The 23,055-nt window shown below is 50.7% G+C and overlaps 1 protein-coding gene across 6 annotated transcripts in view; it reads left to right on the top strand.

Annotated features, from left to right (window-relative positions):
- Window positions 1-23,055, top strand: part of CRIM1 (cysteine rich transmembrane BMP regulator 1) — a 158,925-nt gene that overhangs the window by 113,737 nt on the left and 22,133 nt on the right. For all 6 annotated transcript variants that reach the window (XM_036434768.2, XM_045580527.1, XM_045580529.1 and 3 more), the window contains 4 exons: window positions 9,828-9,956; window positions 17,668-17,824; window positions 20,403-20,524; window positions 21,503-21,712. In XM_036434768.2, coding sequence (XP_036290661.1) covers window positions 9,828-9,956; window positions 17,668-17,824; window positions 20,403-20,524; window positions 21,503-21,712 — 618 coding nt within the window. The remainder of the gene's footprint in view (window positions 1-9,827; window positions 9,957-17,667; window positions 17,825-20,402; window positions 20,525-21,502; window positions 21,713-23,055) is intronic.

Here is a 23,055-nt window from a genome sequence, read left to right as displayed (position 1 = left end):
AATGCGATTTCTACCGGGGCAGCCAGAAAAGCCTGTACCAGGCACATATCTGGGTGGGAATTCCTTCAAAGAAGAAAACATGTTTTCAGCCCAGAATGACTTCCTCGCGGAACAGTATCTCCAATGATTAAGCTACTGCTTCTGTGGCGAGGAGTCCAGCATAGCTGGGCTGACCCCAGAGGCAGCGAAGCCAGAGATGCCACAGGGTCACATGACACTCACATTGTGCTACACGCCAGGGAGCAGAGCTCAGCGTATGGGTGGTATTGCTTCAGGCCCATCGACCGTGCTGTCACGAGTGGGCCAGACGTCATAGAGTACCCGCCCTGTCTCACACTCTCTTCGGCACGCCAGTTCCCCCGTTAACTCTCCGGGTCCCGGAAACTAGCTCCATACAGGGCAGGGAGGACGGAGCACCACCATCTGGTTTATTTTTGTTGTTTTTTTGTTTGTTGTTTTTTTGTTTTTTGCTTGTCCAAATAAGGTCACATGGAGAGTAACAAATGCAAAGCCGAGGAGCATATGTCACCCGGGGCTTGGGCCTGAGCATCAGGAATTTGTCCTGGGTGGATTTCCTAGCGCTGGGATTTTACCTGCTCATTTACATGCCGGTGGGTGTTTCAGATAACGCCAGCCTGTCATTGTTGGGAGCTGGTTCTCTGCTCTGATGTCCAGCCGCCACCACCACGTCCTGTTTCCTGTGGCAGTGGCCGGCGAGACCGCAGGCTCCTCTCCGTGGCCCCTGCTCTGCGTGCCCCACACCTCAGAGGGCATCACGGCCGGGAGTCTCCTCGTCCTCCTACCAAGATAATAAGTGAAGCTAATAGCTCAGACCGGGCCTGCTAATTTTCATCTAATCAACAGGGGCAGGAAAACAGGCTGGAATGCTAACTATGCGAATGAAAAATATTTAGTCATTCTTGAAATGATAGGAATGTTTTTCCAGCAAACTTAAATAAACACGGTCTCCACTGAGCCCGTGTTCAACTCTTCTGGATCAGAGACAACTCTTAGGCAACCGCGCAGACGTTAGTGAAGGTCGGTAAGAGAGTGCCCTCCGGAGAAGGCTTGCCGGCCTCAGAAGGAAAGGTCCTCACTGGTGCCGCCAGGGGCCAGAAGTGGCAGGATGGGTTTCCCGGTAGTTGTTGTCAGCCTCGTAGAATTTATCGTGGCCACTGGTAATCACATTTTCTAGTTTTCAAGAGATGTTCTGCTCTACCTACGCATGGCTCTCTGAGACCACCTTACGTTCCAATTCTTATCTTTTTTCCTCCTTCAACTGTTTGCCTCTGTGCTGGGGGATGGATTGTTCTCAGCACACCTGTATTTGCAGCACCCGTGACAGCACTTCTCCTAGAAACCCTATTTGTTTCTCTGACACAAGGCCCCACTACACAGTAAGGAAATGACTTCGAAACATAATGATACGGTTTCTAAACATATCAAGTTTGCATAATCAAGTGAAGTGCCTTCCATGCCCATAGTTCTATGGGAAAACCGGCTAATGCAGAAATGCTGTCGTTCAGAAGGGTTTGGGTACCTACCTCTGCGTTAGCTGATGTGAGAGCGTGCAGTACATCTTTTGAATATGTTTAGCTGGGTAAACCCCTGACTGTAAAGCTTTGTCAGACTCCAGGAGGTAAGTCATTCTCAGCTCGGTCTGGTGACAAAGGTGAGGGATCTGGCTGGGTTAAACTGTTCCGAGGAAGCCAAGGTGACAGTGAAATGAAGGCACTTAGTCTTCCGTGGCATGGCAAGGTGCTCTGAGAGCAGCTCTTACTAGGAAGTGAATGTTTTTAGCAGTAACAGGTCTTTGTAAGTATGACTTGTGATGTGTCTATTTCTTTAAAAATCAATTCACTGCCTACACAGTGTGTGGCTGACTTCTAGGGGCTAGAGACATGTATTTAAATGGCTCCGTATTATATTACAACATTTTTGTGAAGTTGCAGGTGCTCCTTTCAAATGTACTTTAAAATAAGACTAAAATAATTTCCCTATGGAAATAACTCTTTTTAGAAATAAAAAAGAGATGGCGATTCCTGTATAATTGATCTCTAATATTTAGTTATCTAACTCCATTTCTGAGTGTACCATTTTAAACTGTTTCCTTATATAGCCTTAAGTATATCTCACAAGAACAAAGTGATTTCACGCTGTTTGATGCATGAGGGTTAGCATTAGATTGCGAACTTGTTTTTAAAGGCCCTCTTAGAAGTGTTTTTTGCACTGTGTCTATCTGATTGTAAAAGATAAAATGTCACATGGGTGTATAAAATGTCTGCCACCATATAACCCTATATAATATAAAGGGGTAATATGCAAATTGACTACCATACCCTCACAAGATGGCTGCCTATGACCAGACTGGCAGGGGGGCGCCCCCCCACCCCTCAATGCACGAATTTTGTGCACCAGGCCTCTAGTGTAATATAAGAACAAGATGGGAGGAATGAAAGTGTTTAGTAGCTTGTCCCTTGCCCATTTGTGGGCCTCCCTCACAGATGGCTTCAAGGTGGCAGGGAGCCTATCAAACCCACGTGTCCGCCTCCCCGTTTCCCATGAGATTCCCAAATGCTCAGGGCGTGCAGACTTGGGAAATTCGTTACCAGGAGACTCAGTCAGGCCATCTTTTTCCTGGGGTCATACTGTCCTTTGTCCTAAATTGGGTAGGGATGAGCGACAGTGAACATTTAGCGCACCTATGAAATTTGTTGGAAACACAAAGAGAAGGTGATGCATTCCGTTTTACACAGTTTTGCACTTGACTTGAATGAGCCGTTAGTCCACATTTCTGCTGACTATTTATGTCTGTGAGATATACCTAGTTTGCATCAGGTGAATTTTACTTCCCCACCTGAGAGAGTAGCTTGATTACCAGCCCTAGTGTAAGGGACAGTGGTGAGTTTGCCCTCATCCCCAAAGACCCACCCAGGCCCCCGTCATGAGAGAGGAAGAACGGCCCAGCCAGGCACACAGAACCATTGTTCCTACTCACATTGGATGAGCCGATAACGAAGAGATTTCTGTTCTCTCCGAGACGCCATGGACACGGTCAAACAGCGAAACAATGGCATCAGCCCGCTACTCAGCAAATGGGAGAGGCGCCCGTGGCTGGCCGCTGACACGCTCCGCAGCTCACCAGACCGTGTGGACCCATCCACGTCCCAGGAGCTTTTCATGTTATCAGCAGAGATAGAACATGATGCTTCAGTTACAAAGGACAGGGTCCAGCATGCCAATCCGGCTGTCATAGCCTTTATCAGCGGAGCATGTGAGGCCTGCACAGGGGCGCGTAATTCACTTACTCAGCCGTCGTCCGAGGCCAGTTCTCGCTCTGAGCTGGCAGGAGTGTCATCGGAACAGTAACTGGCGCAGCCAGCAGTCTTCTTGTGGCCCTTCGAGTGTTCAGACTGTCTCCTCTTTGAGATCATCGTTGAGGTAGTGATACTGTGATGGAGGGAGAACGGATTTTCCCATTTTATAGATGCCCAGGGAGGTCGAGCATCAAATGTATGATGAGGAGAGAACAGGGACTCAAGCTAAGCTTTCTGACCCCCCGCCCCCCCCAGTCCCTGTCCTTGGCATTGCTTCTCTGCAGACCACCATCATGAGAGGGTAGGGAATGGGGAGGAAAATAAGGCCGTGAATATAAAAATACCTGATCATCATGGCTTGGATGCCAAAACCCATTCTTGCTCCTGGTTCCGTTCTCATTGCTGAGACCCAGGAACTGCGATTCAGAACTGTTGTGGCCTCGCCTTTGACCCAGGCTCTCTTCCTGACCTCTGGCTGGAATCTTGACCTTGCTGTTTGACCTCTGAGGAAGCCTGGTCCTGCTTGCCCCACGTAGGGGTGCGCCCCACCCAGCCAGCTCTGCCCTCCCTCTTGTCCCCTTGCCCAGCCCCATTCACATGTGAGCCCTGGGCCCTGACCAGTGGCGCTCACATCCCCACTGAGTCAATGAAAGGGCTGCTCAGCTCGCGGTGCGCCAGGCACTGAGCCGCCGTCACCAGCACTGCATTCTGGGCCCAGCGCTCCCTCTTCTCCCTCCTCCCGGTCTCTGCCTCATGGTGAAGGAAGTTAGCTGAGCAGTCGGCAAACGTGCGAGGTGAGTTGCTGAACTGAGTGAGTGCCCAACTGTTTTAAGGACCCTTTAATTAATGCTGTGCTTGCTTGGCACCATAAAGCAATGAGGTAGTCACAGAAGTGAGTTCTCCGGGTTAATTAACATTTCGGAGCGGTCAGACTTTGCGGGAAGCATGTTGAAGGGAGACCTCCGATGCTTTGTGTACTTCTGCGCCTTCCGCAGTCAGAGATACAGGTCATCACTTGCCCCTCATGAGGCATCTGAGTGTCTCAGTTTGGCCTGCTTGGACCTGGGGATTCTCTCTCAGGCTCCGTGCTCCATCACAGCCTGCTGGTCTCGTGAGCTGGTTCAGGGGGTCTCTTTTATTGAGTCCCCTCCATGGGACTGCTGCAGTGAGGCAGGCCCTAAGGAACGTACTGTCCAGGCCTCCAAGTTGGGAAATTAGAGACTTAGCCTGTCAGGGACAGTATTGAATGGGGACCCTTCTTCATAAAAAAAAAAAAAAAAAAAAAAAAGTGCCCTATCTTTAAGGTGCACAGGTGTCTTTCCCCCCGCCCCCTTCTTTGCTCATTCATTAAATATTTCTGGGACCAAGTTCTGTGCAGGTGCTGACGTCATAAATAGTGAATAAACCATGGAATTCGAGGACCCTTCCTCCCTGGTCCTCAGCCATTTCTCAGTGTTGGGTTAATGGGATCAAATTCTGACCCTCTGACACCCCCACACTGAATATAGTTGTTAAGGTAGACATACATGCATATGCTTACAAACCCGGCATGCATTTTTCCAGTTAAAGGTTACCAGGATATATTCTCTATGAAAATGAATAGGACATGTATAGGAATAAAATGTAAGACAAACATAAGAGGTACAGATTATTCTTGGAACTCGGTTATTTTTCTGAGCTCTTCTCAAGCTGAATTCCTGGAAAATGATATCCCACTCGATAGAAAAAGTTTGTTTTTTATTTGCCTTTTGTGGCCGTTTAATAATAATCTCAGAATCATACTACTGTCTTTTTCTATTAAATATGAGATTGGTAAAGGAAGAAAAATATCTCCAACCGCCAAGATTCCTTGGAAAAAGCATACAAAGTTAATAAATAGGTCTAAAGCAAATATATGATTTCTTCTCTATCTGACCATAAAATAATACAGGTCTTGGGAACATTTTCACACCCTTCATTTTAAAATAAAGAAACTGCTCAGAGATAAGTACTTTAGAAATTACAAGGATGTAGGTGTTGTTATGAGAAATATATACAAAGGGAAAAAGGATAACTAAGTGTGTAATGCCTGAAAGAATTTGAAGACTCCAACCGTAGGAAATATTTTTCCATGACTTAATGAGACTTTCTTAAATACACATTCATACACCATGGAAATTCCCATTTCCAGATTAGGGAATTTTTATATCTTCACTTTTTCCCCCCCTTCTTATTGTCTACATTAATATTTTCCTCCAGCTTCATTTGGGAAAATTTTCTCTTCACGGTATTTCTCATCCCAGGCTGCAATTATGTTGACATTTTGGTGATTTATTCCAACGGTCACATTTGAGTAGCAACTGTGGTAACAGAATGACATATGAAGACAGTAAAAAAGATAAGCCATCTCCTCTGGTTCTGTCTCAGCCAACGTAATCTCCAGTTTTATGGCCCCTGGACAGACTACCGGTAACTGGTGGGCTGTAGGAGGAGGCCTGATGGATTCAGTCATGTAGAGTGAGTGAAGCTTCGGAATTGTCCCGATTGTCAAATATTCGCCTGGCTTAACCCACCCCCTCACCCCAGCCCAAAAAGTCTTAAGGAAGAAAATGCCTGAATTAGGTCTGAAAAGAGAACATAATTGTTCGTTTTAGTCTCTCACAGTCAAACAAGCAGGCTTGTGAATCCACAGAGAGGAGCTACACGAAGTAAAGCAAACCATTATTAAAGTCCAAGGGGGAGGTAATAAGAGAAATAAGACAGATAGGAATGAGCTTCATTTATCCTTTTCTACTTAACATTCTTTAACTTTGAGGGGGGAAATATACGAGTGGATCTGCCTTAATGACTTCTTTTAGAAATCTGCCTGTAGTGAGGTTCTTCCAGAAAGGCTTTCTTAGGGTGCATGTGTGTGCGTGCGGACGTTGGCATGGATTTGTAGGAATCCAGGGTGCTGATGGGCAGCTGTTGACCTGCAGCCAGGCGCTCCAGACCTGCCATGGGCCCAGACCCCCAGCTCAGGGAGAGAGCATTCCCAGCGACAATAGAAATCTGGACCCAGAGCTTCTCTCCCTCCCAATAGTCACACTCAACAGGGATGGCTCTGAGCGCCTTCCACATGGGTACCTCCCAGAACCACCCTCCCTCAAGAGCTATTTCCCAGCGCTAAAAAGAAAGAGTTATCCCACTTATCCCACTTTTCTCAATGGGGATAATTGGTATTATTTGCAAGAGATAGCCAGCTGGTAATACTAATGTAATAAGAAGAGCCTTGTATGCATTAATTCAAAACCAGAAGTCCAACGGGGCAATAGACATGAGCACGGGCTTAAAAGCACCTGCTAACATTTTTATTTAAGTCACATCTACCTGAAATAGAAAACAGTGACTATATCAATTGAACAAATTTTTAAATAACGGAAAGTCAAAATGTATGTCTTTGTTCTGTTGTTGTCGTCCCAGACATGTTCAGACGATCCAATATGACAATAGGACCGACATTAAGACTTTAAGATCCGTTCTTAAAAGGTTGAACTTGAGTTTCAACGTCTTACTTCCCTTTCTCTTTGGAGAATTTTGCGTAAAATAAGAATAAGCATGAAAGTAGAGAGCTTACTTAGATCTGCTTAACCCATTTATACCTCCTAAATAAACAAGTATATATTTCATGGCCCAGTGCTGTGGCCTCAGAATAAGAACAATGATTTCTGTTCTAACTTGATACCCTTGGCCACGTTAATTGTGCCCACAGCGAGGAGATGGAATTCCTTTGATAACATCCCCGTTGAGGAGCTGGAATCCTTTGGAGGAAATGCTTGAGCGTCAGTCAGTTTGCAGTATTGGTGGTGGTCTAGAAATGCAGTGCCTGCCACTCTCTGAATCTTGAAAAACACGTTTCCCTGGATGTGTTCTTACTGATCCGGGGGGGGGTTTGTTGTGCTTCCTAGGAAATGAAAGAAATGGGCTTCCCTAAACGTTTAAATAAATGTAAAATGGTGAACCACTGTGTTCCCTTAGACCTGGGGTGAGAATTGGTGGCCTTGGGAGGGGGGAAGAGTCCGACCGTTTCCTCTCACAGCTCACGTAAACTAATTAACTAAAATTCTGGGGCACACCAGAGAAAAATTGGGGGCCCCAAAAAAGCAGCAGGTATAATTACGATTCATTGACGCTGGGTAGCTGTTACTGTGCCGGCTGTTGTGTTTTTCTGTCTGACCGTCTCAGGCGGGGGAGGGCCGTGCCCACGAGGAAATCGTCAGGCCGTGCCTGTGTGACAGCACTGCTCTGGGATGCCATCCCGACCCCTTCCTCAGGGGAGCCCTGTGAGGTGTGGGACCTTTCCCCGCGGCAGGCCCTGTGCGCGCTCGAATCGGCGGTTAGAATCATGCGCGGCGGTCCTGTGGCTGAGGCTGAAACAGGGTCGTTGTGTGTGTGGCCGCTAAGCGCAGCGATCAAAGAAAGGACTGCATGGGTTCCGAAGCCCAAGGTGTGCGTGGCCCTTCTCGAGGGAACGCAGGAACGCAGCATTCCTGCCTGGAATCCACTGTGGTCCCAAAAGCGGAAGCTACGTTTTGATGTCTTAAGTTCTCTGTCGGGAAGGATGCTTTCCTCCTGGAAGGACATCGGAAATGTGACGGCATTGGGACGTTCAGGTCAAGTTCCGGGGGGGGAAGCACTGCGCCCCGATGGGGACGAGCCCGCGCCCGCCTGCGCCCGGTGCCTCCCCGGGCGGGTGCCGAGCAGAGCGGAGCGTCTCTGAGAAGGCGCCGCGGCCTGCGAGCGGGGAGAGCTGCGTCACCGGCCCCGTTCAGACGGCGGGTGGGAAGTCAGAACTCCTGACCGGAGCCGCGGCCGCTGGAAACCTTATTTTGGCCTCCCTCCCATGGTAACGGGGGCAGACACCCGAGGAGACGGTGCGGACCAATGGATAGAGTGTCGGACAGGAGCCCGGGAACCTCTGTGCCGTTCTATCCCCAGCCCGCTCCCGGGTTGCCATGTAAACGCTCCGCACCTCATATTTTCCGCTTGTGAAAACATAGGTAGAAAGACAGTCTGTCCTCAGCTCTTTAGAAAATATTGTGAGAACCAGCGTGCACCGAGGAGGCTCCGAGTATCTCTGGGTGGGGAAGAGGCTCCACAAACATGTGAGCGCCTCCCTTCCCTCTGACCACCCTCGCGGCACCGTCCGGCGGGACCCGAACCGCCCTCCCCCTGCACGGAGGGCGAGGCAGGAGCCAGGACGGAGGCCAAGAGCCTGTGACCTCGGAGCCAGGATGCCTTGGCTTGGACCTCGGGCCCACCCCTCACTGACCTGTGACCTTGGGCAAGCCCGTGTACCGGGTTCTCTCCTCTGTGAGATGGGACACGATGGCTCCCGTCTCACTGGAATGTGAGGAGGCTCGGAGGCATTAGATGAAGAGCTCCGAAACATTCTGTGGACACACAAAACGCTGTATTCTTTTTTTAAAATGTATTTTATTGATTTTTTTACAGAGAGCAAGAGAGAGGGATAGAGAGTTAGAAACATCGATGAGAGAGAATCATCGATCAGCTGCCTCTTGCACACCCCCTACTGAGGATGTGCCCGCAACCAAGGTACATGCCCTTGACCGGAATCGAACCCGGGACCCTTCAGTCAGCAGGCCGACGCTCTGTCCACTGAGCCACACCAGTTTCGATGGGACGCTGTATTCTTATCGCCCAGAACAGTTCTTTCTTGTTGAAGTGGCAGGGAAGGTAAAGCATCGCCTGACCTTGGTGGTTGTTGTTTTTTTTCTGTGTATCTCTTCCCGGGTGGCTGCTCCCTCTTCTCCCCAAAGGCTTGTACCTCACTCTGCCACACACATACGCCGAGGCCCCGAGCAGAAGCTCCGAGGACCTGTTACCCCTGGTACCGTCTCTAATGGCTGAAGGGACTGTCTCGTGAAAGATGGAAGAGATCTAGATGTTTCAAGCTCGTCCCAAGCATCTCTGAGTTTGTGACTTGGAAAAAAAAAAAAAAAAAGCTAACATTTCAGAAATGTTTCAAAATGGAGAGTGAGATCATGGACAGTGGGAAGCTGTGTCTTGATTGTTACAAAAAAGTAAACTGGGAAACATCAGGAAGAAGTAGGAGAGCAGTTAACAGTTTAAGTGGAGCTCACCTTACCCTGTCTTACCTGCTTCCCATAGCGGTGACCCTCAGAGAGGGTTTGGGTGAGGGCACCCAAAAATGTGGAAGTTGGTCAGACATAAAGAAAAATAGAGTTTTTGGATTGTCAAAAATCTAAATTAACAACTTCCCTTTTCAGAGGTTAAAGACACGATGTTTGATAGAGTTGTACAGTTGAAACCTGTAAGATCTGTGAACCAATATCACCTCTGAATTCAATTTAAAAAAAGACATGACGAAAGTATACAAGTTTAGGATTTGATGAAAACGGACTAGTTTTCTGTTAATTTACTGCGCTGTGGAATTTCAAAGACTGGATAGCATCTAAGAGATAATCTTCTGTTTCGCTGATTTTTTTTTTTCTCTCTTTTTATGATTAGAACCAACCTACATCACCATCGATCCACCAGCGTGCGGGGAGCTGTCCAACTGCACCCTGACTGACAAGGACTGCGTGTACGGCTTCAAACTGGACCACAACGGCTGCCGAGCGTGTCAGTGCAAAAGCAGTAAGTACACGGGAGACGGTTTTTTTTCTGAGCCCGGTTGGATATTGTCAAAGCACATTATGTGATTGGCTGTCTTTGGCCGTTCGTGACATCCTATGAGCAACCTGAAAGAAGAAGGAAAAATTGTACTGAACACAGACAGATACAGTTATTTGGGGCGCGGGTGGGGGGAGAGGGGGGGAGCGCACGTGTGACATAGAAAGGCCAAGACGCTGCTGCTTTATTCTGTCTTTCATCTTCATTTCTGCGTCTTCCGGTGCATCATGGGTACTGCCCTCAGAGCCCTGAGCACATCTTTCTAACCTCCCCGTTGCTCTCCCTCTGGCATCGCCTTGCTGGGCCACCCAGTGACACGGGTGTCGCCCACACGGGGCGTCACACTCCGTCATGACCCTTAGGATGTGCTTCTCGGTGTGGTTCCAGCTCACACCCACGTGGGGTCCAGTCACGTCCTCGCGCGAGACCTCCGACACTCGGTAGAGTCTGTTAGTGTGTCTTCCGCACACAAAACCCATCAATCACCCTTCACGTTTCAAATGATTACGGATTCCCCTCATTCTTCAGTGCCTGCCGTGCCCTCAGCCACTCCCCAGGGGGAATAGCATTCCCAGGACTTCCTGGGTCTTCCCATCCTGTGACCCCCTCAGAGTATGCCTTGTCCTTACATAAACGTGTGCCCCAGAAACACACAGAACGCCCCGGAGTCTGGCCCGGGCGGTGCAGTGCCCGTGTGGCCCGGGTTTGCATTCGCGCTCAGCGCATAACGTTCCCTCGCACTGGGGCACCGGCGGCTTTCCTACAGCGGCTGCTGCGAGGTGGGTCTCATCTGCTCTGCATTTGAACGTTTGGGGTTTTGGGGGGGGGGTTTCTTTAATGACATAAACACAAGGCCACATTTGACAAGAAATTATCCTGAGAGCTTCAAGCCATTTTCCAACTACTTGGGGATATTTTTTTTAATCTTGGTCATCTGATCGAATACCTCAGGGCCTCCAGCTTAGATGTAAGTGAGCATCCCTTACATGTCCTCTTCCAAAACACCGGACTGGAATTAAGTTGTACGGAACGAAGGGCACATCCCTGTCGCTCCAAAGCCCTTCCTGCAAACGACCTAGGAGACCTCGATGCCGCAGATGACACATCACCTCTACCTCCACGAGGAAGTCTGGAAACACACGCCCAGGGTCTTATCTGAGAGCAGAGTGCCTGGTCTTGGAAGCACTCCTTTGCTGGAAACCCCCTTTTAAACAGAAGATGAGGTCAGCAGGGCCCAGCTCCTGAAGGCCAGGCCTTTCTCTTCTCAATGTCACAAACCACACATTCAGCCATTCTTCCTGCAGAGTTCCCCGTTATGAATGCCAGCCTTCGTTCTTGTGATTCTAGAATCCTGTCTTTTTTTGAATGGACCTTACGGGGTTCCTTTCGTTCTCTGAACTCTCCCTCCGTTCCCTCTGACCTCTCCTAAACACAGACCAGTGTCTGTAATCAGCAGGTCCTCCGGGGATAATTGCCCCCGGCTCAGAGGCCTGGCATTCCTTCCTGCAGATGGAGGCTCGCCTTCCGGTTTAGCCACTGTCTCGGGCTTTCTGCACCTCTTTGCCTTGACTGTCCCAGACTGTCCGTTGTGAGGATACTCTGATGCTCAGATATGAAGTAGGAGTTGAGTAATTCAGTTTTCTTAATCACACGTTGTCACTCTGCCAGCCTGGTGGAGTTGGTGCTGAAACGGAGTTGATAGAACTATGGTTGTGTCTACGGGATTGCTGTGTGTAAACTTCCCAGAAGCCTCCAGTCACCAGGGCCGCACCTCTCTGCCTTCTGTAGCCAAACCTGGTGCACCAGGGAGCTGCCTTGGCAGCCGCGCCTGTTTGTGCAAATGGCCAACTTTGTTTTTTGACAAGAAGGCGATCAGCGATTGTATCGTGAAGCCTTTATATTTTAATCCTTCTGATCTCTCTTGAGCGACACATCCTTTGGGATCATGGGAGGGGACCGACATTTTTTTTCTGGACGTTTTGAAGTCTAAAAATATAGATGCCATTGTGCTTCGTCACCCCACCCACCTCCCGCCTTCACCTGGGCTTTTCTGTCAGGAGAGTTCGGTCCCGGGCTTACGAAAGACCTCGCCACTCCATAACGAGCCCTTTGTAGTGACGTCCAAAGAGGCGTTCCCCCAGTTGTCACCAGCTCTCTGGCCTTTGGCAGATTGAGACCATTGGGAACCTTCTGCACCGCCTGCCTCGCGTTAGTGCTGCGTGCTGGCTTCCTAGAAGGAATAGCTGCTCCTCCGTTTCATGAACACGTGGGAAGGGAGATGGAAGGGAGACGGTTGTGTTTTGTCTTGTTTCACTAGCCACGCATTCTTTGCAAATTTTGCCTGTTTGTAAGGCTGCTTCGTCTGTCTTCTCCTTCCCTCCCTCTTCCTTTGCCCGATGCAGACAACACCTGCCGAGCTCTAGGTTCTGGAGCAGGTGTTCAAGCCGTAACGCTGGATAAACTGAAAGGCCTGCCCTAAGCAAACAAATCAGTGCCTGACACACTGCTGAAATGGCAGTCTAGCAATTCTAGTGGAGGACACTCGGGTCCCGTGAGAATCCAGCTTCACTCGTTTACCCCAGAGTAGGGCAGAAGCTGGCCCCTCTCCCAGCCCTCGCTCGGGGCTCGGCGAGAGGCAGGTGCTGGTTTGTGACTGAGCGGGGAGCCGTTAGAATCAGGGATGCCTCTGGACGTCTTGTTTGTCTGAGGACTCGCCGTTCTCACCACATATCCGTTTCATCGACCTGGATTAGCCTTTTTTCATCTCACTGCCACCATCCGTTTACCTAATTAAACACCACGTGGACTTTGTCAGTCTGACAGCGTCTGAGGTCTAGTCCTGGAGCATTCTGCTCCCACCCCTCCCAGCAGCAATCCTGATTATATTCCACGTGTTTGAAAGCCACACCTTGGCGCGGTGAGTCGGGTGTAACCGTAGGCCAGGTCCTTGGCTGTCAGATTCTTGTGGTTGTATGCATCCCGAGCTCCCCCAGGCTCTGGCCTCTGAGTGACCACAGCAAGTGGCCTTCCTTCCTCCCGGGGCCTCCGTGCCCGCCCGCCCTATCTGTGAAGCCTAACTGATGGGCCATTTTGAGAACTAAGAGAACGCAGGCAGTGCTAGCGTCACTCGCCGACATGGCTCTTGCTTCCTCTGCCCCGTAGCGGTGGTACAGCATCCATTTTTGAGTCAGCCAGCCCCCAGCTTCCCCCCTTTGTTCCAGCACCAGCCTGCCTCCAGTCCTTCCTGTCTCTGAGGACTCGCACACAACTTTCCGCTGAAACCCTCGCACATTCTCCTCCTCTTACCCGGTTTTAGGAAAAGAGCAAGTTCCTTGTAGTGAAGGGTGGGTGGCGTGAGGATGTTCTTTTCCCCGTTGCAGCCACCTGATAAGTAATGATTTTGTCGGAATCTCTCCCACGTGTTATTTTTCTGCGTCCCACCACAAGCCTGTTAATGTGCATGGGCCCTCCCTGTGGATGCCTAAGCTTTCTGGTAGGGATCATGCCTTGTGAGCTAGCCGCTGGCATCCAGGTTTCCTAGAGGGAGAGGAGCACCGGGTAAATATTTCTGTCCCGTTCATTGGTTTGTTGTTCACTCATTTTTTTTTTTCTTTCTCTCATTCATCTGGCATTTGTTGAGTGCCTACTGTGTGCCAAGCACTATGGATACGAAAAGGATAAAAATGGACCTTATCTTGACTACTGTTGGTAATGTTGATAACATGCTAATTCGTGGTAATGATATTGCACCATAGTCAAGCATATTACACAGTTACTTCTAAGATTGAAGTCAAACCCCAGTAGAAGCATGTCCTTCAGAGTCCACAGCAGAGGATTCTTTCCTTTGAACCACTAACCAATAACTGCTACGTGAAGTAGTGCATTGAGTGCACACAGATAAATGTACCTGACTCATGTTCTCAAGAACATATTTAAAATAAAGAAAACCAGGGTGGGAAATATTTAGGAAACTTCAGTGGCAACAAAAATTAGGTCATTTGGATAAGCTTCTAATCACAGTCGTGGTGGCACTATTAATAACACTGCTTCTTAACTAGAAATGTTTGTTGCTGTCAGCTTCAGCTCACTAGAACTACAATATATCCTCAGGTGACATCTGTATGAATCAGATGCCCTTCATCTTTCAGCATCTTATTTTCTACGTGTTCAAAAATCAAGTGGATTTCCTGGAATATGTACAACTTCCCCACTTTTAGCATGCTGCAATTCTAGGAATTCATAATGCTTTTCATCTGGAACCGGATGCAGACATAGACAGTGAATGGTGGTAGCAGGGAGGAAAAAGCCTTTGTATTTTTTATAGCTCAGCTATCGGAGTCAGGCATCTACAGAAGGTTGCAGCATCCAGTATTCCGGAGGCGGTCTCCCGGTGTTTATTGTCTGTAACTGAGCAAACACTGAGGGCCAGGGTTGGAGCCCCCATTGACAGTGGTGCATTTCTCTCATAGTTTCGGGAACTTTCTGTTGTACTTAACGGACCTAGCAGGTTGGTAGGCATTGCCAGTGCCCACGTGGAGGTATGTAGCAGAGAAGTGCAGCGAAACTGGGGGTGCCGTCACCTTGTGCCCTCATGTGAGTTACACGGTGTTCACGTGGAATAACGTGTGAGTTACACGGTGTTCACGTGGAATAACGTGTGAGTTACACGGTGTTCGCGTGGAATAACGTGTGAGTTACACGGTGTTCGCGTGGAATAACGTGTGAGTTACACGGTGTTCACGTGGAATAACGTGTGAGTTACACGGTGTTCACGTGGAATAACGTGTGAGTTACACGGTGTTCACGTGGAATAACGTGTGAGTTACACGGTGTTCACGTGGAATAACATGTGAACCGTGCTCCCCACAGTGGGGCCGCGTCTTGGCCCTGGGAGCAACGATCCCTTTTCTCCAGAGGAAACACAGAGTTGTTAGGTGGCTGTTATCGACCAGCCCTACGCACAGGCCTTGTCCCTGGCCGTGATTTATATCTTTCCGGACAATGCCGAGCTCCCCTCCAGCGTAGAAAGCACTTAGAGGTCACAGGGAGGTCATACAATGCTGACACGTGACGAACACCAAGACACTACCCTCTGTGGGGCCGCCTCCCATGGGGTCCTGAAGCCTTTCAGACAGACGTATACACCCCTAATACTTCTCATCGCTTCCTTCTGCTCTTCATGTAAATGTTGGCCTCGATGGGCTATTTCTCTCTTCAAAGCCCATAATGATCACGTGGATCTAGGATTTCCTTCCAGGCCGTCTTGAATGTTCTGAGACTCTGAGCTACAAAGGTGGCGTTTTGAGATATTTAACAAGTGCCAGTGTTTTGGAAAGTTTTCAGTACTATTAAAGTAAGTTTTTTCACTCTGTTATTTTTTTCCTGTGAATATGGCCGGCCATGAGAGTGGAGGAGTAGACAGCAAGCACATTGATCGACGGTCCCTTCTGCCAGTGCGTGCTGAGCACTCCCTCTGCTGCACAGCGGCCGGCGCCAGGGCTGTGTGAATAAGGGAAATAGTCCCTGTCCGCCCGCCCCTTCGCTGGGAGCAGACCCCGGCGTGCTGGTGGCACAGAGTCTGCGTCCACTTGAGCCGAAGGAGCAGCCGTTGCTTGACATTCTCTCCCTTTGCAAAGCAAAGGTCAGAATTCGTTTTTCATCCAGTGTTTTTAACTTGGCGACGCAGCAGTTTTCCTTAAGGGTGAAGCCCATTCTAGATTAGGGCCTGCACAAAACTCCTCTTTTAAAGGATTAGGAAAATGAAGGCATGAAGGCGACCAAACTCTGAAGTTCCAAGGAATTTAATGGCCAGGGAGGTGGGCTCTGGGAAGCTCTCAGAGTGCTTTTACCTCGTCCAGTTCCCATGTAATCACCTTGGCGTCGTGACTGAAAAACGCTGGTCACAGAAACGTGGGTCTCGGTGTCGGAGAAAGACGTGAGGCTGTGAGGTCTTTTCCCTCCGTCTCCATTCTCTTCCTGCGGGAGTGGGGAGGGTTGAAAAAATGATGGCCTTTCAGGTTCCATAATTACAAATTTTTAAGGGAGGCATTTAGAATGTGGCTTTTAAGGATGCAAATTAGTGACTAGTTGTTTCGCAGTATAATTCAGGCCCACGAGGTTGTATTAAACACATGCAACGAGAGGTTTATGATCATGACAAAGTAGAAAATTATACCATAAATCACACTTCCCTTTTTAAAAGATAGCAAATGGAACATTCGTGTATCGCCAGCTCAGATTCATGAAAGATGCTGTCGTAAAACACTTGTGTAAAAACATGAGCTCATTTCACCTATTAATTGTAGTTTAGGTTTCATTTTAGAAGATTTGTGTGTGGTAGTGACTAATGTGCTCTGTTTTTCCTAGTAATGTGGTGCATTATTTACAATATTTAGGCTTAGAGGATGTCCAGATACAATAAAGATTAATTTACTATCTCATCGATAAATCGTCTCTATTTCCCATCTTACTGATCTGTGCAGAACCGTAATCAAACGCCCCCGGACATTTGCCACCGCTCAGATTCCCCGGTCAATTCAGACAGGTCTCAGCTGGCTTCGTCCCATTGCCGAGCAGGCCTTTTTACCTTCACATTTATAGCCTCTATATTATACTGTTAATCTTTGTATCAGACCTTTTACAGCCTTTTTAGAAGACTTTTCCTAAGCTAATATCTGTAGTAGTTTCTCCTGCCAATTGCCATTGCTTCCCCATCCTCTCCCCCCTCTAAACGAAGTTAAAACTGACCAATAGGGGACACTTTGAACATTTCAAACAGCACAGAGCTGACCCTTAATCTGAATAGTCCTTTGGCACACGTCTGTTTTAGCCATTTAACTGAGTGTATCCAAATCCTTGGGTGTCCATCAGGAGTGGAGAAGAACAGCTAAGCGCAATATTTTGTCATATTGTAAAGAAAAGGGTCCATAATAGGCAATTGTGTGATAACTTGTCAGAGTAAACGTGTGACTGTTTAAGAACGTACATGATGATGATCATACAGTAGCAGCAAAATATATAATGAAATTTCAGGTGTAAGTTTCCAATTCTCACATTTGACCAATGAATGGTAATCAGCAGTGAGAGGCGATCAATAAGATCAAATTTCATGAAAATATTTGCTCAGTGATTTTTCCGCACGGCACTCAGATCACCAGCCTGTTCCTCCAGGCCCGGTGAGGATATGCTTCAGCTCTCTGGCTTCCAGGGTTGGGCTGCATTTTATCTATGCAGGCCGTCCTCGGGTTACGTCGGACTCCACACACATCGTTTCGTGGTTACGTTGCCATCTCCCATTTATTTATTTTTTTAAAAATTTCGTCGTTTTGACATATGAACATATTAACATATGCTTTCCGTTTTTTATTATTTACTTACTACCAGTAAGTAAAAGTCAGGAATTGTTATCTTTCTTCTAAATTGTCTTACTGTTTCAGTTCATTGCTGTGTGTGTGTCCACGTGAGGGACACAGGTGCTTGTGTGGGTGGGAATCGTGTTCCATCGCGCATCTCCCACGTTGCCCAGGACCTGCCTTGGCAGCGCAGAGCGTGGGGCTGCGGTGCTGGCCACGGCGCAGCCCGCCCTGTGGGTCAGCCCTTCCTGGCGGTGGCGGGGAGGCGGGGTGGCCTCTTTGGAAGGAATCTTATTGGAAGGCCCCGCCGTGTGTCTCCGCAGGGCAGGAGCTGTGCTGGGGCCTGCTGCGCGGCTGCACGCTGGACTGCCCCTTCGGCCTCCTGACGGACGCCCGCGGCTGTGAGATCTGCCGCTGCCGCCCCCGGCCCAGGAAGTGCCGGCCCACCTCCTGCGACCGGAGCTGCCCGTTCGGATACCTGTACGTATTGCTCTGAGCGGGGGTGACTTGGTGCCGTCTGTAGACCTGTGTGTGTGGGCGGTTCCGTGTGTCTGCGACGGAATCGCTGCGGACCCCGTCCAGAGCGTCTCTGCTGGTTTTGTCCGGAGGATCGGGAAGGAGGGCTGGCCGGGGGTTGTCCCCCCCCCCCCCCGATGAGAGTCAAGTTCACGCTTCCCTTTTATGAAGGCGTCCTTGTGAGCACACTGTTACGGGCGACCTCGCCCTGGCACGGCCCGTGGACACCCAGGGGTGGGGTGGCCATGAGTCCCGGGGCTGGCCAGGTGGGAGCCTTTCACAGCCGCCCCAGGGTCTCGGTGGTGATGCCGGTTTAACCCATTCCGGAGGCCGGCCGGCTGACAGGAACCATCTGCACCACCTGCCACGCCTCCGTGGCTGGCCTTGGTACCAGACTACAGTTCACGATGCTGCCTCCCCCTCCCTCTCTCTCTCTCTCTCTCTCTCTCTCTCTCTCTCTCTCTGGCAGTAGATTTTGTGAATTTTTTGAACCTGAGGGTCGTGACTTGTATTTTCAAATACTTTTTGATTGAGCCCCAAACCCCATGAAATCAGCTTATTCCCGGGCGGGGGAGGTAGACACTTCACATTTGTTCTCTAGTGTCCTCCTTGGCATCTGTTTCTGCCTCTACAGCAAGTTGGTCCCTTTAAAAATTTCCTTCCAGGATGTTACCTTTTCATCTCTCCTCGGTTCCCTTCCGCTTAGTCTTTCTCCCTTTTCGATTGGATCTATTTATACAGTACTTATTCAGTACCACTGCTAAGGGACGTAGAGCCTTCGTATCTTGCCCATCTTATAAACATCATCACTTTTGTTATTCTTGGAAGTTCTAGCTTAGCAAGGAGGTGAGGAACCTTCATGCTCAGTGTAATTGCCTGAGTTGGGAACACTCTTCTTAAAAATTCCCCAAGTGAACTCATCATCGTTGTCCTCAATCCTAAAGTAGGAATCGGATACCAATAACAGGCACGGGATTCCGTAGCTTCGCTGCTGATGTAGAGCAGAGCATCGTTATACGCTGCAGCCTCTTGGCGCAGGGCTGGGACAGTCCAGGGTCAAGGCTGCGCTCGAGTGGAGCCTCCATCCTAGAGGCTTAGAGACGTCCCTTGGTCTTCCTGTCAGTCAGCACACCCGGGAGGACCAAGTTGACCACCATGGACGATGTGCTCCCCTTTAGCCAGAAGAGGAGCTGTGTCGCAAGGACAGGCTCTGCAGGAGAAACCCTGCCTGACACCATGGCAGGGGGATGGGAGGGTGTTAGGATGAGGGCAGCATTGGTGCTCCGGGTAGACCCTGCCCAGTGATCACACCAGCATGTTAGTGCTTACAGAACGGAGGGAGAGAGGAGCCGGCCGAGGATGAATGAGTGAGTGAGCAAACAAATCCGTTACTTACAGCCTCGGCAGGCCTTGAAATGACACAGTGTGTGACACGGATATGAATAATTCATTTAATCCGTTGTCCTCGCTGGGTGGAGTAATCCAGCAGACGGCCTCGCCCAGGACATGCAGCGTGATGGTCCCTCGGGCGGCGGTGAGCCGGGGGTCCCGGTGTGCCCGTAGGGCTGTCTTGTTGGAGAGCCCCTTCCTTGGCCCAGGATGAGAAGGGGAATTTTTTTTTAAGTTGAACACTATTTTTGCCACTTGGGGCCAATTGGGATGAACCCCGAGGTGAACAGGGTGCCTCCTGTGGGTGAGATGCTGGGCCTGACGGCAGAGAGGGGGAGCTCCTGTGACAGTCAGTATCCTTCTCTCCTTCAGAGGGGGGGGGAGGGGGAAGGAATTATTGGTAAGAATTATTCACCCAGAAAACTCTCCACTTTATGTGATAACACTGATGAACATATACTCCTGTATTTATTATAACAATCATCTTTCCAGTCAGCACAGACGTGGGCGCTCCAGCTTGTTAAGGGGAAACATGCTTCTCGGCCTTTTCCTTTGCCCCACATGCTTCTGCCACCCCCACGGGCAGCACATCCCACGGGCGCTGCTGCCCGGAGCGGCTCCGGGACACGGCCTGCGGGGCCTCAGGGCTCCTGTTCCCCGTCAGCACCCGTGTCCCCGTCCAGCCCCGCGGGCCCTCCCGCCTCCCGCCTCCCGCAGTGTCCATCAGGAGGGCGCTCGGGGCAGTTTTGCCGCAGCGTCTCAGGGACCGTGGTCGCGGGAGGAAGCCCGTGGCCCTTGCCAAAGAGGGACCTTTGCCCCCCTCCGCCGGCCTCCAACCCCGACCGCAGTGTGTCCTCGCCGTGCTGCTCACGGGGTTGCACATGCAGCCTGTGTGGCCGCGGTGCCACTGCTGCTGGCCCGATGGACAGCCCGGTGACTGGGGTTCTGACACCGACATCGCGCCCGAGCCGGGCCGGGCGTGCTAGCGGCCGCGGGGGGGCTCCTCGCAGCCGCTCCAGGAGCTTTCGAGAGCAGAAGTCAGGTCCTCCCGCTCAGGAATGATGATCTCGTGCCCCCGACCCTCGGTGTGCGTGCTCGGGCATCGCTCCAGACGGGGGATGTTTCTGACCTCTGACCACGTTGTCGTTACCAGGAAGAATAAGCACGGCTGTGACATCTGCCGCTGCAGGAAGTGCCCGGAGCTCCCGTGCAACCACACCTGCCTCTCAGGGTTCCAGAACGACAGCCGCGGCTGCCTCACCTGCAGGTGCCGAGGTAGGTGCGGCCGACCGCGCAGCCCTTCGCCCACGGCGGTGACCAACGTACAGGAGGGCGCACAGGCTCGGTGATTGCCATCTACACAGACACGGTGCCCTCTCTGCGGGACCTCCCCTTGTCCTGCCGCCGTCCCAGAGGAAAAGCTCACCATAGGACTTAGAGCGAGCACAGAGGGCGGGCCCACCGGCCGAGGGGGCCACTGCTGAGCTCTCCAGGCTTACTTGACTCAGGGCTTCAGCCTGAGGCACCTTGAGCTTGACCTCGGTGGTCTCCCTCCGTCCACAGTGGATGGATCCAGTTGAGGCGGCAAAGATCCCTTGTCCGGACCCCTCGTGTTGTTTCCACGAAAATTTAGATGTTTGCTGCGTAAGTACACGCCGCCGGCCTGAGCCACTGAGCATCGCCTAGGCCAATGGTCAGCAAACTGCGGCTCGCGAGCCTAGGCACCTTTCCTGCCCTCCCCTAGCTCCAGCCCCGCTGCCCTCTCCATCCCCTCCCCACTGCGTGTTAGTTGTCAGCATGACCCTCAGATGAAGCAATGGAAGATCTCTCCGGCTCTGTGTTTTCAGAGTTGGACAGTAACCACCTTCACGGTGTTTCCAGGGGTCCCAGTGAACAGAAATCTAGTCCCTGCTTTGACTCTGCTGCTGACCATACCCACTAGCTGCCAGGGGCTCGGGTACCCCCCCGGGTGACATCTACATGCATTAAACACATGGGCAGTGTTGGCTGTGCCATCAATGCTGTTTGTTGTATAAAAACGAGGAAGTTGAATGAAAGAAGTAAAACTCATCTGAAATCCCGCAAAGAGGACCGAAATACACTTGCAGGTTCTCGGTGGTTTATTTTTTTCAAAATTGGGGACATGTTCACTCAAGCCTTTTCCTGAGAGCACTGACCTTGTAGACGGGCGTTGGGTGGCCGGGCAGTCCGCTGGGGCGGCTGCCGTGTCCTTACCGCCCCGTGTCCCTGCAGAGGGCGCCGCGTCACCCACCTCCCCGGCCCTGTCCGGCACGTGCCTGTCCATGGACGGCCATCACCACAAGAACGAGGAGAGCTGGCACGACGGGTGCCGGGAGTGCTACTGCCACCACGGCCGGGAGATGTGCGCCCTCATCACCTGCCCGGTGCCCGCCTGCGGCAGCCCCACCATCCGCCCAGGGCAGTGCTGCCCGTCCTGCTCAGGTAAGAGCCGGCCGCCGGCCGGTGTGCTCCCGACGGGTCACCTCGCCTCTGTGCTGGGGCGGGGGGAGGTGCAGGGCACAGGGCACGGCCTGCGACACGGGTCAGCGCTCCATGGTTCTGGTTGGCCACAGGCACAGAGTCAGCCGGTGCTGTGACCGCTCGGCCGGAGACCAGAGAAAAGTCTATAAAGCTCTCGCTCTCGTTCTTGAACGGCTCACTCGGAGGCAGTGGTCTCTGAACTCCATCTGTGTAAAGGCCCATGGGCCTGTGCACTTCTTCCATTCCAGCACTCCGTTTTACGGAGCGCGGATTAAGGCTGCAGTCTTAGTTAGTTGGAAGAGATTGGTGCTAATTGTGTTCCATAAAAGCTTGTTGTTTACTAAAGTAATACTGGAGGTGGAGAGGATTATTCAAGTCCACAGCTATTGCTCTTTTATAAAGTAACGGATGGGGGTGGCGGAGGGGGAGAAAATAAATGAATGGGTATGTGGCATGCTTGCCAAATGGAGAAATTCAGTGACCGCACATCAGGAACATTGAAAAGATAGTAACGCTCATCAAGATAAGTTAGCAGAAGCGCAGAAGCGATTCTGGCTCCTAGGGGTCCGAGTTACGGGTTATCAGTACCGGTCGTCATTGCCATAATGCTTCATCTAGTGCCTTCTGTCCAAAGAGCTCCAGGCAGTGTTCTGGAAGGTCCATGAGCAGTTTGCTGACACAGACCTCCGAGTTGCCTCTCTGGGGAAGGAAAAGGACTTCCGTGCAGACCCCTTGCTTCCCTCATGGGCACGACTGTGTGGCGTGCGGCCGCACCTGGGTCTCTGCCGGACATGGCTCAGCTTGTCCGGCCGGAGCAAACGCAGGCAGTCTGAGGACAGTGCTCGGCTAGCGCAGAGCATTCGTGGGACCAGCGCTGGTTTTCTCTGTTACTGAGGTCTGCAGAGTGCTAATGCACACACACACCGAGTGCCTGTGGGTGCATGTTTGCTAGTAAAAACACGTGCACATTGATAGACAGGGGTGGGTGAAAGTTTGTTTACATAATGCAGATAAATAATACAATCATAAGTAATAATACACGCATAAATCCTCACACACTCACAACCGTAGACCTGCCTTTGCCCACCCCTGTCTGTCTATGGATATGTAGGTGAATTTTTCCCAAATACATTTACCCTGGTGGGTTTTACCTTTGCCACATATGGATTCTTCTGACTAGAGCTACCCAGAATGGTGGGTTGCCTTCATGGTCTCCTCCTCCAAAGAATATTTTCTTCCCTCTTCCATTCCAGGATCAGCTGTTTTTGGGTTTTTTTTCTGGGCTCAGTGAGCAGTCCGAAACC

This window comes from Pipistrellus kuhlii, unplaced genomic scaffold, assembly GCF_014108245.1.
Source record: "Pipistrellus kuhlii isolate mPipKuh1 unplaced genomic scaffold, mPipKuh1.p scaffold_m20_p_13, whole genome shotgun sequence".
Taxonomy (NCBI): domain Eukaryota; kingdom Metazoa; phylum Chordata; class Mammalia; order Chiroptera; family Vespertilionidae; genus Pipistrellus; species Pipistrellus kuhlii.
The sequence above is the reverse complement of the archived record's forward strand: the minus strand, read 5'-3'. Positions and strand labels throughout refer to the sequence as shown.